General features: G+C 27.6%; 1 protein-coding gene across 2 annotated transcripts; it reads left to right on the top strand.

Moving 5' to 3' along the window:
- Positions 1 to 6,403: 6,403 nt before the first annotated feature.
- LOC137831386 (kinesin-like protein KIN-14F) lies at positions 6,404 to 17,563 on the top strand. Of its 2 annotated transcripts, none has more exons than XM_090303146.1 (18): positions 6,404 to 6,605; positions 6,892 to 7,058; positions 8,556 to 8,719; positions 8,907 to 9,050; positions 11,178 to 11,537; positions 12,139 to 12,207; positions 12,336 to 12,560; positions 12,640 to 12,721; positions 12,815 to 12,910; positions 12,997 to 13,176; positions 13,786 to 13,892; positions 14,370 to 14,550; positions 14,667 to 14,829; positions 14,910 to 15,163; positions 15,457 to 15,620; positions 15,699 to 15,890; positions 16,011 to 16,720; positions 17,187 to 17,563. In XM_090303146.1, exons 2-18 carry the CDS (start codon positions 6,902 to 6,904, stop codon positions 17,344 to 17,346), a joined length of 3,408 nt encoding a protein of 1,135 aa, XP_090159272.1. In that variant the 5' UTR covers positions 6,404 to 6,605; positions 6,892 to 6,901; the 3' UTR covers positions 17,347 to 17,563. The 2 variants fall into 2 exon arrangements, with proteins under 2 accessions (XP_090159272.1, XP_090159273.1); XM_090303147.1 differs by having other exon boundaries at positions 6,408 to 6,605; positions 11,178 to 11,541.
- Positions 17,564 to 19,365: the final 1,802 nt, after the last annotated feature.

The following is a 19,365-nucleotide window of genomic DNA, read 5'->3' as shown; positions in this document are numbered from 1 at the left end:
TTATTATATTATTAATATACATTATTTTAAAATCTAAAAAACTATTAATATTTAAAATAGTTTTATTATTAATAAAAAATTACAAATTAATTTTTAAATTAATATTTAATATTAATTACTAATTATTTTAAATTTTAAAATAATCATTATAAAAATTAATTTAAAATATATAATAGGTTGTAACTAAAAAGTTTAATATCATATTTAAAAATTAATTTAATTTTTTTTATTAATTTATAAAATTTTATTAATATAAAAATTATATTAGATATCAATAATTTTTTAGTTTTTTTTATAGTAGTGATAGCTGTAAAAATGTTTTGACACTCCTTGTGTATTTGTACAATATATTTTTATTTGTTTACTGATAAAAAAAATCAAATTAACAATTTTAAAATACCAAATTTAATATGATTTAAATTTTGGAAATACTGAAAACTTTTTCAATCCTTAAAAATATCCATTAAATACCAACCCAAAGTTGATTACACCCAATAATTCAAGGCAATAAATTTTGATAACACTTTTCATCCTTCACAAGTGGGTATAACAAAGTGTAGATTTTTTATTTATTTATTACAAGTTTTATTTTAACTTGAGAAATATGAAAAGAGGCACACAAATATAAAATGTTTAGCAATAGAATAGCACATTGATTAATTAGCATGCGTGAGTGAATGATCACAATATATGAATATGCATCCTTGTGTGCAATTTTCCAATGGCAAATGGACCCCAAATCAATCATTAGCAACATCAATTTCTATTTCACACATGCATAAACAAATATTAAGAATGTCATGCCTTTTCTTTTTCTACCAACAAAGGATTTATGGTTGTTTATTTGGTTCCAACTATAATACTCTTTGGCATTACATGGAATTGTGTGGTGCATTTTTCAATCCACCTTTTCTCCACTCATCAAGCTAAAGGGTGCTCAATCTCAATATATCAACACCAACCTTTTCCTCACTTCAAAAAAACTCATTCCATAATCATAAGGGTAACTATTTCATTGATAGTGTATTTGCATATATTATTAATGTTTGTAAAATTCTAATAATTAACAAAGTTTAATATGTTTGAAATTTCACGTTATAATATATAAATAATGTAAATTTCACTTTATAAATCAGTTTTATCAGATTAAATTAAACTTAAAGTTCACTTTTCAATACAGTACCACTCAACCATTGTTTATAACTATTTAGAATTTTATAAGAAATAGTATACATAAATTAATACTTAGGATATTAAATTGTGTATTTCTTTTTTAAATTTGAGAGACTATTTTAGTGTAGATTTTTTTTTTCAAAAGTACATGTAAACACACTTGAGTTAAGAAAAAAGTTTTCACCTATGGTAATTACAAGAGAAAATGAAAGAACATATACATACTGAGGAAAATCTTTTGATGATTAGCAATGATCCATTTGTAATTCACCTCTTTTGACAAAGAAGAAAGTCTAATATTAGAAATACTAACATGCATGCTTGTTGGTGAAGTTTCTTCCACCTTTAACCAACCAACCTAAAAGAAAGGCTATGAAAGTGAATCAACAAAATAATGAGAGAAAGAGAAACGATAAGGTCCCCTTTGTGTGGTCCACTAAATGGGGGTGCAAATCATTTTTATTTTAGGGATCCAACATTCACCTTTTCTCTCTTATTCTATTTTTAAAAACAAATTCAAGTTTATGGAAATATCAATGAATTAATAAAAATAATGTATGTAATTCAAATTTCATAAACTATTTTCTAGGTTGAATTAAACAGTCTTAAATGAGGATAACATATATGTATTCACCTTTTGTTCTCCATTTTTTTTTCTATTAATGTTTGTCTTATAAATTTTACGTTTGAAATATGTATTTTTTCATACAAGATATGGGTCGAAAGTTTTATACTAAAAAATAATAATAATAAAATTAATACCGTTTTTTTCAATCTATAAATATAATTTTACGTGGGTAATACACATAATATATAATATAATCAATCAATTATTAAACAGATTATAAAATTAAAATTCCAAAATCTATATATTTCGAGCATTTCTCCCCAACCTTGTGTTTTTTTTTTTTTTTTATCTTTCCTTTCTCTACAAAACAATGAAAGCAAATCACATCGCATGAAAAGAAAAAGAAAAAGAAAAAGAAAAAGAAAGAATAAATCATATTTTGTTCTTAAGAAACCAACAATTGATTGATCGAAATCAGTGCTAAGCATGTTGATTAATCCACAGTAAAAAGGTCGTCATTTTTCTTCCTTTAGTAGTTCCTTTTACTGTTTAATTAACCAATTTTTAATTAGTTTTATGTCCTTTCTCATAAACATAACACTGATTTATAGTTCTCTGGTTTTTTTTATTCTTTCTTTTCAAGTCTATAAATTATAATGTAATTGGTGCACTGATTAACTAACATAATGGTTGTTATTATAATGCATTTCCTGTTTTTTTTGTTATAATTAATATCTTGGTAAAATTATTATTTTTATTCTCCACTAATAAAATTATAGTGTAATATTTGTATTTATTTATTTATTTACTTTCTTATTACCTGACAAATTAATTAGCATCATAGGTAATCTTAATTCAGTCAAATGTCAATGTAAAATTAAAATATAATGTAATACTAAAAATGTAATCAACTAACTCATACCAGGTGTTATTCTACTCTAATTAATAGCCGGAATATCAATCATTTATGTTAATTAAATAAATAATTTAAAGGATGAGAGTTTTTTCATCTACATTATATTCAACTTAAGAGTAATGTTTTTAGTAAAATATATTTATGTTATATGGGAAAATAATGTAAAATAATTTTACAAAAAATCTATAAAGTTAAAATGCTTAAGAAACATATATATGAATTGCACTTCTTACAAAACTATTATAAATTATAAAAAAATTCCGGCAATCTTTATATTTTTATGAGAAATGATATATTAATTAAAAAAATGTCATATACCAATAGTACAAGAATTTATAAATGTATGCGTACCGGTCAGAATCAGATTGTTCTGAAATGTTTCGGTATTTGGTATCGACTGACATGTTTAAAATGCATTAAGATTGAATGATGATTAATAAAGTTAAATCGTATGGAGAACTAGGTAATATGTCTTTAATCACGATCTATATACTATTCTTGGTCTAATTGCAACAGGACCCATCACAACCATATAAATAGGCACAACAATCAAGGAAAAAGTACATTATTATTACACATTTCTTGCACCAAATATCGAACACTTGAGCGTCGGAGCACCTTTTGTAAGTGTCATCCAAACCAAGAACCGAGGGTAGTGAGCAAGGAGCGAAAGAAGAAAGCAAAGTCTGACCGAAACAAAGGAGTTAACAGAGAAGGAGTGAAGGAAGGTAACATCGATCGACCGAAGCAAAATAGTTAATTGTTCATCCGATGGAAGATTCTCTTAGTCCTTTTTGTACGAGAACAATATGTTTTGATGAAGTTTAATGAGTACTTATAAGTGAAATTTTCTAGAGACTTTCTACAATGAAAATTTTATATTTGTTGCTTTTTACATAATGACTTTAGTATGATCTAAATAAATAAATCCAAGAATTGGTACAAATAAAATTGATTTGTTCCAACATATTTTTGTAGGGATTTCCGTGTTGTTTTTTAAAAATAATGGTTCTAGTAGCTTTTGTATAATTATAGACAATTGAATAAGTTTTTCATAAAGAATAAAGAATAAGTATACTCCTAATGGATTCATGATTTAATTAAGTTATGTTTTCTATTGTAGATTTGAAATTCTTGTGAAAGTGGAAAATGTATAAAAGACTAACTTCAAATTCAAATTTGAACTTTATAAATATGTTGCTATATATTTTATATATTTTAGAGTGAATGATATTCTAACTATATTCATTGACTTTATGAACAAAATTTTCATATTTTTTTAGATGATTTTTGTTGTTGTCTTTATATATTATGGGAATCACGAAGAACATGAATTACACATGAGGACAATGTTTGGTATTTTGAGAGCAAAACAATAGTATGTTAAATTGTCAAAATGTGAATTTTGGTTGTTTGAAGTGAAATTCTTGCGACGTGTTATATAAGTTTAATAATTCTTTTATATCCTACTAAAGTGAAAACAATGTTGCAATATAAAAGACAATGACTACGATAATAATTTTTTGTAGGTTTGACTAGATATTATCGGAGATTCATATAGATGAATTTTCAAAGATAATGATCATCTTTACATAGTAGACTTGTAATGATAATTTTCACATGAGATTGAAGAGATTGATGCAATTTCTAAAAGATTACTATTTTCAAATTATATACAATTTAGTAAATGTTAATATGGTAGTTGGTGCTTTGAGTAAAGAAAACCATTCAAATATTTGTAATTATGTTAAAAGAGTTAAAATTGATTGAACAATATAGAGATATGAATTCGAGAATAAATATTTTAGATGATCATATTAGTTGTGACATGTTGATTATTATTAATGATTTCCTTGATATGATCAAGGAAAAACAACTAATACATCTTATCTTCATGCATGTTAAGGAATTGTTAGATGTTGATTAACTGCATGATTTCTTTTTGGGTGAAGATGGTATTTTGAGGTTTAAAGACATGATATGTGTACTAGGAGATCATAAGTTAAATGTATTGTTATTTTAGAAGAATAAAAGTATACTTTTAGTTTACATTCTTAAATGATTAAAATGTATCAAAATCTGAAGAAATACTTATGGTGATATAGAATAAAAAGAAACATGACTTAATTCGTAGATTACTAATTAACTCATTAGAAGGTTAAGATAGATTTTACACCAGTTAAATATTTCAAAGTGAAAATAAAATAATATATTTATAAACTATGTTATACATTATTGTTGAAAGATTAACCAAGAATGTACACTTCTAACTAGTAAATTTGAAAATATTTATGTAAAAACTTACTTAAAAAATGATAAATTTTGATCTTTTAAGTCTGAAATTTTAGGTACTAATAAAATTTTGATGAATCATATAGAAAAAATATCTAAAAGTTGATGAATGTTTCTCACCTAATATAAAATTTCTCTCTCTATATATACTATTTTCTCTCTATATATACTATTTTAAATATAAGTAATTTTGGAATTTTTATATTTAGCCTCAAAAGGAAAAATACAAAGAAACATATAAAAAAAATGAATTTTCATTATTATGACATTTTAGTTAACGGTAAGTTTAATTATTAAAGATGAAGTTATAATAATAAATGAATAGAAAAAGTATTAACTCTCTAAAACAGAAATTTAATCTGTATGGATTGAGAACATTGAGTAGACAACAGTACTGGTAGGAAGTGTCTTCTCGTGTCATTTATACATAACGTTATTGTCTTTAATTACTTATTTAATAATAATAAATAATATTGTCGGTATAGTTAATAATAAATACTATTAAAACTTACTTCATTTTTAATTTAATTCCTTGTCTTGTATAATTATTTTTAAAATATTACTACCACTATTATTATTATTATAATAATTATTATATACAATGATACTGTAAAAAAGTAACATTTTGATTGATCTTTTAATACAATTTTTTGGTAAATATAGGTAATGATCCGTTTATTTTTTCTCTATTGTTTTATGAAAAATGTAATATAAGATTATAAAACCAAAAATTATAAAATTGTGAATGAAATCTAATTCAGTTAGTTAACATGTGCATTAATTATTGTAATTTTTGTATACATATTCAATTTTTAAAGTTTTTTTTATTAAAACATCATGTTTACAATAGAATTTTGTTAAAATTAAAAAAAAATTATTACATCTCAATTAGAGGAGTATCAATTTATTTAGAATTGAGTGTCATCCAATTACATAGGTATTGTATATGGTAAATAATATTTTAAAAGATATATATATATATATATATATCTAATTTTTTTTTCATTTATTTTTTAAAACGAGTGTTTTTTTAATAAAATAAGTAATTTATGTTTTTAGATGTTCATTTAATAAACAAGAAATATTTTTTCTATCCATTTCTTTAATAAATGAACTCTGAAAACTGTTTATCTCAGAAGCACTTATTTCATGTTTTAAAAAATGGTTCCATAATAATTTTTATTAATTCATTAATATATATACATTTAATCAAAATATATTAATGAAGTAAGAAAAAAAACTATGTTATCCTCTGATCAGAAACTATTTGAGTATACTAATTTTATTGATTTTATAACCTTAATTTAAAACTTAATTATTTTTCTAGTTGTTATAAAATTTATTTTCTCAATTTTAGTTTATTGAGAAGATTATATGACGGCACGAATAGGTAGAATCTCCGTGAATTGACGCCGTCATTGGTCCTATATTAGTATGAGAATGCCAATAACGACGTTTGAAATTGGCTTCATGTGTTTCTCTGTTTTTTTCTTCAGTTTCCACACTCACACATTAACACGGAAACCAATTATGCATTCAACACAATAACCTTCTTCTTTCTTTTCAATGCTTATTCATTCAAAACACCATCACAACAAAACCCTCTTTCCATTTCCATAACCTTCACTTCTTCTTCTCAACCATTCACTTCCCCAGGTAATTTTACTCTTCTTTCTGCAATGTTTCTTGCTTTTCTTTTATAACCATGTTATTATTGATAAGGAAAATCTATCCACACTTGTTGATCAAGTTTTTGTTTTTTCTTTGGTTTGCATCCAAATAAGAATTGATCATGTGAAAAGTTTAGTTCTTGCAATATATGTATCAAGCTACCCACAATCGATTTATTGATTCTGATGTCGTACATATGAATTGTGATGTGTATGAATCTTTTTTTATGATACTAAGCTGTCATCTGATAATTTTCTTGGTTGATTATCAGAGAAATTGAGATGCCACAAGAGAGTTGCCAAAACTCATTTTTCACATCTCCTTCAAAGAGAGGATTGAAGGGTTTGGTCACCACCATGAACAAAGAGGCTTCATGCACTGTCACAGAGGAAGGTTTCAATGATAATGAATGGGCACAGAGGAAGGCAGAGGAAGCAGGTATGCTTCTTTAATGTCACACCATGCATGCCATTAAATCTACTTATAATATAAATACAGGTGTATAAGTGTAATGCAGTTTAATATCATATATGTAAGTATTATTATAGTTTAATCTTCATATTTTATTATTGGTATGAATTATTTTTCAATATCCCTGAATGGAATAATTTTATGTTTGTATTTTACAATAATTAATATTTTTTAAGAACATGGGGATTGAAGATTGATTGATACTAGACAAAACTTGCACACTCACAGTGTATACAAAATGTTAATATTTCAAATTGATTTACACTTTAGCATTTTTTATGCTTTTTGTTATAATAAATATTGAAAAAATATTCTATTTGATCCATTCACACTATTATCTTACAGTGATTACTTTTTCTTGTTCTTGTATAAAAACTTTAACATGGATAAATTTGAAATGGAGGGAACAGTTCACTTTGCTGAAAGAGTTGATATCCTAAATTGGGAGTAGTACTTTCTTCTCTTGGAAAACCTTATTGGAAGTAGCAAAAGGATACATAGAACACAGCCTGCAAATTTATGAAAGTAGGAATAACTTTCTTAACAGAAATCGTTGCACACATCTGTGGTGTGAAGTTCCTCTTCCTGAAAATAAAAAAGAAGACAATAGTTCTTTGTCAAAAGGTAGATAATTGACAAAAGATGCTTAAGTTGAGGCACGTTTCTAGGTGTGATGTTTGTTTCTTATGACCCAATGAAAAGAAAAAAAAGAACATATCATTTGGTTCTTTTGACATAATTTATTTATTTATTCTTTTCTTTTTGGGTCAACCAAATCATTACTTGGACCCCTTTACTTAGCAAAAGCAGAAAAAGCAATGTTAAAATACAAAAAGTTAGGTTTATATGTTAAACAAAGTGTGGGTAGCTAGAAAAGAAAAAAAGAATGAGATGTAGCAAGAGATTGATGATGAGGAGTAGTGAGTGGTGGAAAGTGTTTGTACTAAAATGGGTTAGCACCCCACCACTCAATTAAGGTGTAGGACTCAGCCCTTGTCCCTAAGGGTTGGGACCAAATTTTTTGCCATCAAGTATCTTATTTATAACCAAAAGGGTTCCCTAATTATGATTTTAGAGCATAATGTTTGGCATTATGGATTATCAAGACCCTACATCTCAGCAAGGAGCACCATAAATCTGTAACATTGCAAATGTCACTTTGCTGTTAGTAATAAATTCTAGTGTCCTTATTTTTTGTTTACATAATTTAAAAGAAAATTGTACCTAACTTCCAACAACAGTTCCTTAACTTTTCTTTAATGACTTTGACATAATACAACTGTTCTCTATCTTTTTGATTACTTCCTATTACATCTTTCACTTACTTTAATCTTTGTGAAAGAACAACATTTGAAAGTAGAATGCAGATGTTTATGCAGTGTTTTTGAGGCCATTGTTATTTATATGCAATGATCTTAGTTGTGTTGTGATGAAAATGGTTTGGTTTTTGTTGAATGGTGGAAGCTTGGAGAAGATACAAAGCAACAGAATGGCTACGCCAAATGGACAATGTTGGGTCATTGTCACTGAGTGCATCACCCTCAGAAGAAGAATTTTGCCTTGCTCTTCGCAATGGCCTCATTCTCTGCAATGTCCTCAACAAAGTCAACCCTGGTGCTGTTCTCAAGGTTCACTTTACATATTAATATGCAAATTTAATGCCACTCAGTTCTATTTAAAAACAAAAGATAACATTTTTGTCATTTCACATTAATGATAGGTGCAGGTTAGGAAATTATTAGGTGCAGGAAGTAAAAGAGTTAATTATGACAGTTGGTTTTTTTATTTGGTTATTTTGTGTTATGGGCTGGATAGGTGGTGGAGAATCCTGGGCTTGCTGTTCAATGTGCAGAGGGTGCGGCCCACTCAGCAATTCAGTATTTTGAGAACATGAGGAATTTCTTAGAGGCTGTTAATGATATGAAGCTTCTCACATTTGAAGCATCTGATCTGGAGAAGGTTTGGTCCTTGGATTTTCTATTTATCTATTTATTTATTTATTTATTTTCATTCACTTTTTAATCATTCAATTAATGAATTATTTTGGTTTACTCCTCCATAATAATAAATAAGATTATTAATAATTAATAAAAAAATTTGTTAGTTTTAAAAAGCAATAAAATTTGAAGTATGTTGTGCATTGTTGATTTCTTTTAATGAATTATTTTATAGGGAATTATAGTCTATTTTTTTTTTACATGTTCAACATAGTTACTGGTGGAAATACCATTTTAATAGCAAAAAAAGAGAATAAACTCATAATTATTTTTCGTGTACACATCTCTCGTTATTAATTATATCCTTATTAATATAATTTATTTTATTATTTATCTTTTACATCTTGTAATTGTTTTCTTTAAATTTAATTAATTATTTATAAGAAAAAATTATTTATTTTATAATTAATTTTATTAACATATTTTATTTATTAAATTTCATAAAAAAAATTATTTTAATAATCATGATATTTGTTTACCTTTTTTTTTTTTTATCATAGTAGAAAGATAGACACACTATATACTCACATGTTTCTCATAACGTATATAGAAAAAAAATGCATATCTAATACTTCTATTTTACTCTTAATTATTTTATAATATTGTGATTATATTTAAATATTTATAATAACTCATATAAATATTTACCAATTTTTTTTTATTAAATTTTAAAAAATGGACACACTCGTGTATTTACCGTAGTATCTATATCTGTAATGTATTAAGAGAACTATCCTCTTCTTTATAATATATATATATATATATATATATATAAATAAATATGTTACAGCTTACTTGTAAATTTATTATAGATTAATTAAAAGATTATTATAAATTTATAATATAATAATATTATACGAAAAATATTTTAAAAATACGGATGTGTTTTCGCTAATAATTATAGTCATAATAAAAATAAATATTCAAATAAAATTATAATAACCATGTAGAAAATAGCTAATAAATAATTACTTTTTACTAGGTGTTATAATTATGATAAAAATATTTTCAAACCGGTTTTTCTTATATTATAAAAACTAAAACATTGGTTACCAAATATTAGGATAAAATAAGTAAAAACTGTGTAAAAAATATAAAAAATAATAAAATGGAATATATTTTATAATGTTAAAATTGTAAAGTATATGAGGAAACTTATTATTTATTTCACATTATTTTTTATATAAAAATAAAATCAATGAAATATCTTATATTAATAAGAATAAAATATGTAAAAAAAAACGTTAAAATGAGAAATACTTTTAGGTATAGATTATATAAATTGATTAATACATTTATTGATAATCTGTTGATAGAATAAAAAAGTACATATTGGTCGATAAATTTTAATTAAATTCTAAGATTAAATGAATTTTATCTGGTTTAATTAATATGTTCAATCTTTTAGTACTTTTAAAAAATATTTAATGAAAATAAAGTATGTTTAATATTTTTGAAAATAAAAAAATATTCATTATTTTTTGTAGTAGGTAAAAATAACTAAAAAAATTACAGGAGGATTAAAACTATTTTATATTGATTATTAGATTTCCAGCTATATTTGAAAATGGTTTCTAGATTTTAGTTACAATCTCCCCTACACATATATATATATACTTTTTAAATTATATTTGAATTGATTATGTACGTTCTATATATTTTCAAATATTTTCATACAAGTTATTTACGTTTTTACATTTTAATTTTAAAATATCCGGAAAATAGTAATCATATGTCAGTCACTCTTATTTTACTTATAATGCTAAAAGAAGCAAAGTTTAAATTATCAATTAAAACTGAAAAAAAACACAGTTCCATTCAAATTCGACCAAATTTGGATTTTTCTTTACATAATTTTTTAAATGTCCTGATATAAAATCAATTTAAATTTTATATATTTCCAAACAAAAAATTTGGCAAATGAAACAATTCCAAAAAAAAAAAGATTGTTCAGAACACATCTTGCCATTTTGCTATTGAAGATGATACCAAGTGTCACCCTCAGTAATAGATTTTATCTGTTTGTTGATTTTGACACTACTTTTGAGTTTTCTGTAAATGATTTGTGTTTTAAAACTTGAAAATGCAGGGAGGTTCATCCAATAAAGTTGTGGACTGCATTCTATGTTTGAAGGGGTTTTATGAATGGAAGTTATCTGGTGGGGTTGGTGTGTGGAGGTATGGTGGAACTGTGAGGATCACTTCCTTTCCAAAGAAGTCTCCTTCCTCCATAGTTGGCAGTGAAAGTGCTGATGAATCACTGGATGAGTCAGAATCATCACAGTATGAACAACTGCTAGAATTTCTTCAATTATCTGAAGAGTTCTTGATTGAAGAAACAAGAACTGCCAATGCTCTGGCTTTCCTTTATGATCACTTTGGACTCAGACTTCTTCAGGCTTACCTTAGAGAGGCCAATGGGATTGAAGATCTGCCTCTGAATGCAATGGTCGGTAAGATCCTTTCCAGTTTGTTGTACTGCTGTAGCTTCTATTCTAACTTTTACAAAACCTGTTTCTAGAAAGATTAATATATGAATATATAATAAGAGTATTTTACTCACTAAGCTATGCATGAGAAGCTCTTAGTAGATATCTTAGAATTAAAGTATATAAATGGGATAAACCTCACTAGACAAATCGGTTTTGTAGTGTTATATTAAGTTTAAACCTAATGACGGTTGATGGACTTAGGGACCACTTGCTATTTGGTAGCTATAGGATCACTTGCAGATGTTCAGTTTTGTAAACTTTATATCTAATCTTTAACATGAGGTTGTGTTGGAAATCTCACATGATAAGATCAAATAAAGTATATAAAGAAGCTACAAATTTCAATTTATAAGTTTATTTTGTAGGTTGAGTTAGGTGTGAACCAAATTTTAGGAAAACAAGATAGGCAAATATAATGTCAGTTGAAATTGAACTGCTACTGACAGTATAAGACTGGCAAATAAGGTTATTGTGTCAGATTTTTTTCCAAAAATAATCTGCATAAAGATTTTCTTTTCTTCATGCAGTCTTATCTGTGATATGGGTGACAATTTGTAGGTAATTGATACCTTACTCAGCAAGGTAGTCAAGGATTTCTCATCTTTGCTTGTTTCTCAGGGCACTCAGGTACTCCATAGTTTAATTTTTGTATGCAATTCACGTTTGTTTCCAAACTTCACTATTGCCATTCATTTAACATTTTCCTTTTCCTTCTAATGGTTTTCCAAATTACACTTCTTAACAATTCTTTGCAGCTTGGACTTTTCTTGAAGAAAATATTGAAAGGTGACATGGGTTGTCTCTCAAAGAGAGAGTTCATAGAAACCATCTCACTATATCTTAGCCAAAGAAGTAGCCTGGCATCAAATGACTTCTCCAAATTCTGCAATTGTGGTGGAAAACGTGATAGTTATCGACAAAAAGCCAATTGTTCTGCAAAATATTCTGAAGTAATCGATACTCAACAGAAACAACTTGAGGTATAAATTGGATGCTAGGAGTTTTGCTATTGTTGGTTGTTACTTCTACATATGTGCTAAGCTTTTCCTCCCGCTTCAGGGTATGAAGTACTTTTTTGAGGAAACAAAATTGGAGGTCAAACAAATTCAATCAGAGTGGGAAGAAGAATTTAGTAGGCTTGGTAACCATCTAAGAATTGGTTTTCCTTATCTTGTTTGTAGAAGTGTTTTAATATGATAATATTTGGATTGATTGAGTTGTATGCCTTACTTAGAGGATCATATCAAAAGCCTTGAAGTGGCCTCCACTTCCTACCACAAAGTTTTGGAGGAGAACCGGCTTCTATACAATCAAGTACAAGACCTCAAAGGTGCATAATAATCCAGGTTCCTAGCAATGAATTTAATGGATCAACTTATTCATTAAAGTTTGATTGATTAAATTTCTTTTTTACAGGAGCCATTAGGGTGTATTGTAGAGTGAGGCCATTCTTACCAGGACAATCAAATGGGCAGTCTACGGTCGACTATATTGGAGAAAATGGAGATATGATGATCGTAAATCCCCTTAAGCATGGAAAAGATTCTAGACGAGTATTTTCATTCAATAAGGTTTTTGGAACAACTGTAACACAAGGTAGTTTAATTTTCTACATCTTGCAGGATATACTTTATTGATTTGTTCTACAATAAAATGGCAGTCACACATGTTTAAGGTTCAATTTGATCATTTACCCTAAATAATTTATATTAGATTTCAACTTACTTTTCTAAATGTTGAAAATAAATTTGAAATGTTTAATAGTACTAGTGTTCTTGGTGTATCCATTCATATATGGAGGTATTGGGTCAAGTGTTGAGAAGTGTCAAAGATGTGTTGTAAAGTGTTGGAAAGGTATCAATGCTGGAATCATGTTCAAATTTCGATTCCTTGGACAGGAGGAGTGTTTAGGTTAGAAGTTAAGAGAAAGATTAACACAGTTAGTTAGGCAATATTAGTTAGTTAGTTAGTTAGAGGAAGAGATTCATTAGCTCTGTATTGTTTATAAATTGAGCATTGTCCTTTTGTGAAATTGAAATACTTGGAGGAAAGTTCTTTTTCCTGTTTAATATTCAGTCAGTAAAATCTTCCCTTGTTCATAATAAATTTATGGTTTTCTTACTAATGAATTACGTTTCTAAGAGTTTTTATCATGTTGGTTCTCATTTGATGCTTTTCATGATGTTTTTTTTTTGTCATGTGCAGAACAAATTTATGCTGACACTCAGCCCTTGATCAGATCCGTTCTGGATGGTTATAATGTATGCATCTTTGCATATGGGCAGACTGGCTCAGGGAAAACATACACAATGGTATGAGACATGCATAATAGTTTTAGTTTATCTTACATAATGTTGATTCATTAAACTATTATTGACTGTTGTTTACACAAACGATAACACAATGTATGTGGTTTTAAACTTACAACCATTGGCTTTCTTTTCATGGGATATCCATGTATTATTTACCACCAATCATATGATATTCCTTCTACTTTTGTGTTATATGGTACATGTTTAAACACTGTCACATGATTTGTTGGGTTTAAAGACTCCTGTAGTACTAGTTAAAACCTTGGTTTGGAGCCATTTCTTTCGAAAACTTCCTTATTTGAAACTTTACCAAACCTCTAACTTAACAGCTCACTTACAAATTTAAATTAAGTATCTTGTTCTTTGTCAACATAAATTGATAAAAATGTCCTTTTTGTAGACCTTCGATTATGATACATTTTCTTGTTTCATCATTTTTTTATTATGCATATTAATGTGATCAACTTGCTTGTGTAGAGTGGCCCTGATCTTACAACAGAAGACACATGGGGTGTAAACTATAGGGCATTGGGTGATTTATTTCATATATCAAAGGAAAGGTCTGATTCCATAAAATATGAAGTTTTCGTTCAGATGATTGAAATATACAATGAACAAGTGAGAGATTTGCTAGTCACTGATGGCTCTAACAGAAGATATCCTTTAAGCAGTGTTCTATCGTAATTTTTTCTTCAGCAAGGCAGTTCAAATTCTTATACAGATATTAAGAATGAAATTTATGTAGTTATATCAGTTCCTTAACAAGACATACATTAGACATACGAAACAATTCTCAAATGAATGGCATCAATGTCCCTGATGCCTTTTTAGTTCCAGTTACCTGTACTCAAGATGTTCTAGACTTGATGAGAATTGGTCAGAAGAACCGTGCCGTGGGTGCTACAGCTCTAAATGAGAGAAGCAGTCGTTCCCATAGGTAAAATGACATCTTCATGAACATAGATGGATAACCAACAACCATCAAATATATTTAACAAAAGTTCTTACTTTTTGCAGTGTTTTGACTGTTCATGTTAGAGGAAGGGAGTTAGTTTCCAACTCCATTCTCAGAGGTTGTCTCCATCTTGTGGATTTGGCTGGAAGTGAGAGGGTTGACAAATCTGAGGCAGTTGGTGAGAGACTAAAGGAAGCTCAACATATAAATAGATCACTTTCTGCACTTGGGGATGTTATCTCTGCCTTGGCACAGAAGAATCCCCATATCCCTTATAGAAATAGCAAGCTCACACAAGTTTTACAAGACTCTTTAGGTAACATTTTCCCATGTAATTTTTTCTCCTTTGATGCAAGTTACTTAGCAGCATTAAGATTTGGATTTTTTTTCCATTTCTCTTATGCCAACCATATTGTTAGAACAGGTGTTACTACTATTTGACCACTATATGTACAATCTTTCTTTTGGGACCAGGCTGTTAGATTAGGCTTTGATACGTGATTAGAAATTTAAATACTGGTATTAATTTGGTTATTGTCATAGTTGTTTGCTTGTTTGAATTTCTGTAAAATTAACTTGAGATATGTGTTTCTTTTGTTTTATCAATAGGAGGGCATGCAAAAACTTTGATGTTTGTTCATATAAATCCTGAACTTAATGCTTTTGGAGAGACAATTAGCACACTCAAGTTTGCTGAGAGGGTTTCATCCATTGAACTTGGGGCTGCGCAATCTAACAAAGAAACTGGTGAAATCCGAGAACTAAAGGAAGAGGTTTGCGTTTTAGTCACAAGTAGTGCAATTTTGAATGTAACATGCACAACATATGTAAACGGTTCTTTATTTTTTTAGATATCAAATCTCAAATTGGCATTGGAGAGGAAGGAAGCAGAACTGGATCAGTGGAAGGCTGGGAATGCTAGAAACGCCATTGATTCTCAAAAACCAAGAGCTGTTTCACCTTTTCAATTACCAAAATATGGTACCAATGGCAATACGAAGCATGAAACTGGTCAAAGACTTATGGATGATAGAAGCTTTGAGGTAGCTAAATAAAATATATACCTAATTATAAGAAATATGTGTAAATATGTATTTGGATATCGTGCCATGTTGATGCAGAATTCATATATTCTCTAACTTAAGTTGAAATTCTTTTTTCAGTCTAGAAGTTGCTCTTCAGGTAAGCAAAGAAGGTCACGATTTCCCTCAACATTTATGGACAAGGACTCTATGCCAAAAATGTCTTTCCTGACTGAAGAAAAGTTAGTGAGCTCAGGGAAGGGAAGATCACCATCCCCTCCAGTGAGAAGATCACAATCCAATGATAGAGGGACATCCATTAAAAGCAAGGTCAAAACTGAAACAATAGACAACCAACCAATATTAAAGCATCCATTTCCAGCTGCTAACAAATCCCTTGTCACAATGCCAGTGGTTGCATCCACTGACAATAACACAAGAATGTATGTGAATTCACAAGAGCAAGTAAAGCATGAAAACATTTCGGAAACAATCTTCAATCTCCAGAAGCTCAACTATAAGAAAGTTCATCAAGAAAATGAAGAGGAACAATTCAAGCAAGCACTTAGTGCAGTAAGACAAGGTGGGATCAGAAAAAGCAAGGTTGAGAGTAAGGCTAAGGCCAAGCATAATCAACTATCACCCTTTAAGATTCAAAAGCCTGATTTGACCTCACCATTCATTCCTGAGATGGAATTTACTAGTGAAAGTAATGTGGAGCCACCTCCAAAGAATGATTACTCCGAGGCCGAAAATGATCTTATATTTATGGAGTCTGCTGTCCATGATGCTTTAAGTCTCAAAAAGATACGTCAGAACTTTGCAAGGAATTTTCAGAACCTTGAATCAAGGTATGGCTAACATAGGCTGTGTTTTCATTATGTTGAAACATGATTCCAAGTTTTAAACTTCGGATAAACTTTTTCAAAAACACTTATGAAAGAAATTAATGTTAAAGAAAATTTGTGTTACTTTTCTACAAAAGGACTCTTAACTTCCTGAGTTAATTTTAACTTATAAAAGAACTGTTTTTTTATTTTTTCTTACTTTTTACTTATAAAAAGTATCAGAAGTAGCTTTTGCATCAACACTAATCTGATGTTATTTGTTCTGTATATACCCTTTGTTTGACTAAGCTATTTTGGTAATAACACACTCAAAATCAATTTGATTACAGTATCCAAACAATAGTGTCAAAATCAATTTTTTGGTCTTTGTTATCCAAACAACAATCATGTTACTACAAGCTCATAAATGCATATGCAAACATAGTAGCATCACTGGTAATGATAATAGAACCTTTTTGTCCACATGCAGAGGAATAGTTCAAGCAGGAGAACATTTATTGGTTAGCAAAGTTGAAAACAAAGTTTTGAATGGTTCAGCAAGCAATCTTAAAGAAGGAAGAAATGCATCCACGCCTGAATTTATAAGAAGCCGATCTACCCCACGTGGAAAGTTTTTTGGTTTATCTTGAGGTTTTCATCTTACACAGTGAGCATTTTTTTGTAGTATTTTTTTTTTGTACAGGAACTACAATCATTGTTTGAGTTCCTCACACAATTCTATACAAACTTTGAGGTTTTGAGGTTAATATGTATGTGCCACGCATTCCTTGTATTTTGAGCATGTTTTTGTAATTTGCAACTTGGTATATCAATACGTATCTCTGTGTCACTGAGTTTTCTTGTGTACATGTTTTTGTTCAAGATTCTTTTCAATTAAGGTATTTACAAAATTCTCGAAAGATGTTATCAGTTCATATGTTTATTGCTATTTCACTTTATTAAAGCACTTATGACTAATTGATTGGTTATAATTGTCAAGAGATGGAGATTATCTTCAATCCATTTAGGTTCAATTTCTTCAAAATTTAAATTTTAATAGATAAGTGCATTGATGATATAATTGAGATTAATTAAGATAAGTTTATTCATAATTATTTGGATAGGTAGTTGTGTGAAACTCAACCTTAACATCTTACATTCTATCACACACTTTTAATCAACTTATGAGTTTTTTATTCACTAATTTAATGTTGTAAACATTAATATATTTATTTTAATTCAAAAAAAAAATAAAAAAAAATCAAACTCTTAAAACTTAAATAGTGTAAAAAATATATTAGGACTTCAAAAAATTATTTTACTAATCATTATCAATTCATCTACACTGAAATAAAAAACTTAGTATAATCAATCTCCAAAATCTCTCTATTAGACCATAGTACGATATTGATGTAAGTACATGATTTTCATCTTTCAAATTGGAGAATTGCATGAATTCAACTTCAAGAGTAATTTCACTATTTTGAATTGTACTTTTTTTTCATCTAAAGACTTAGTATAAAATGAACAATTATTGATTTTGTAATTTTTATAACAAAGGACATCAAACTTCAATTCGTTTGTCAACCAGATCAATGTTTTGACTGTTGTTGAATCTTTAACACGTCGTCTTTAAACTAATGCATGAAAGTCTTATTATTCCATTGACACTCATATATTTGATTGTCTTAGAATGTTTGTCCTCAAAATAACTTTATAAACAAATAAAATATAACATTATCTATGTTATTCAATAATTATAAATGTGTCTGCGGTATATCTGAATAAAACTTTGTTACCACATGGAGATCTCAAGAATATAAAAAAAAGCTGTAAAAAATTATTGTGATTTTTCTTTATACATTATTTTTCTCATGAAAGTGAATTTTTATAAGTGTTGTATAGAAAAAAATACAAGCAAATATCAGAAAGGTTGTCCTAAAACATTTTATTTAATTGTTGATAAAAATATATATATTTTTAAGATAAAAAGCTTTTAATTTTATAATCCAAAATCTTATCTGATTCTTTTGTGTAATATAAACATAATTTAAGAGATTTATTTTCAAAAATGAAAGTGTCAATATTATAATGTAATGATGATCTAGAAGGAAGATGGTGTGATTCATGAATGTTCTTGGTCCATACATGAAAAGGGCACATAATGGTTTGACATGTGACATATCACGTGATATTACTTCTTCTGGTAGGCCTATAGTCACGGTTGTGAAAATTAATCTTCATTATTGGTCTCATAAAGATAATGGATCTCAACTATATTAAAAAATATTTTATATAATAGGAAAATTCAATTTAGTATCTGTTCTTTATTATAATAAAATTATTAATACATGAAATAATAAATAAAGTTTGAAACATTATAATTCTAAAATTTAAAATTTGAATCATAAAAAATTACAAATGTCTAAAACAATTGTGCGTAATCCATTCAACAACTTATGTTCTTTCAATGAATTTGCAGAATTTGCTTAACAAATATTATAAAAAAAATTCTTAAATCACAACTAAATTTAAATATAAAATATAATTAATCACTTTAGATATTATTTTATAATTAAAAAATTATTAATATCTAAAATAACTTTTATTATTAATAAAATGATTTTAAAATTAATATTTAAATTAACTAATAAAATTTTAATTATTAA

This window comes from Phaseolus vulgaris, chromosome 6 (assembly GCF_051622355.1).
Source record: "Phaseolus vulgaris cultivar YP4 chromosome 6, ASM5162235v1, whole genome shotgun sequence".
NCBI classification, from domain to species: domain Eukaryota; kingdom Viridiplantae; phylum Streptophyta; class Magnoliopsida; order Fabales; family Fabaceae; genus Phaseolus; species Phaseolus vulgaris.
The sequence above is the reverse complement of the archived record's forward strand: the minus strand, read 5'-3'. Positions and strand labels throughout refer to the sequence as shown.

Bases quoted from the DNA above. Each gene is read 5' to 3' on its own strand.
- LOC137831386 (XM_090303146.1), top strand. From the start codon at position 6,902: ATGCCACAAGAGAGTTGCCAAAACTCATTTTTCACATCTCCTTCAAAG. The intron at 13,177-13,785 runs GTAGTTTAATTT...TGTCATGTGCAG, and splicing joins TGGAACAACTGTAACACAAG to AACAAATTTATGCTGACACT. The intron at 15,891-16,010 runs GTAGCTAAATAA...TTCTTTTTTCAG, and splicing joins TGGATGATAGAAGCTTTGAG to TCTAGAAGTTGCTCTTCAGG.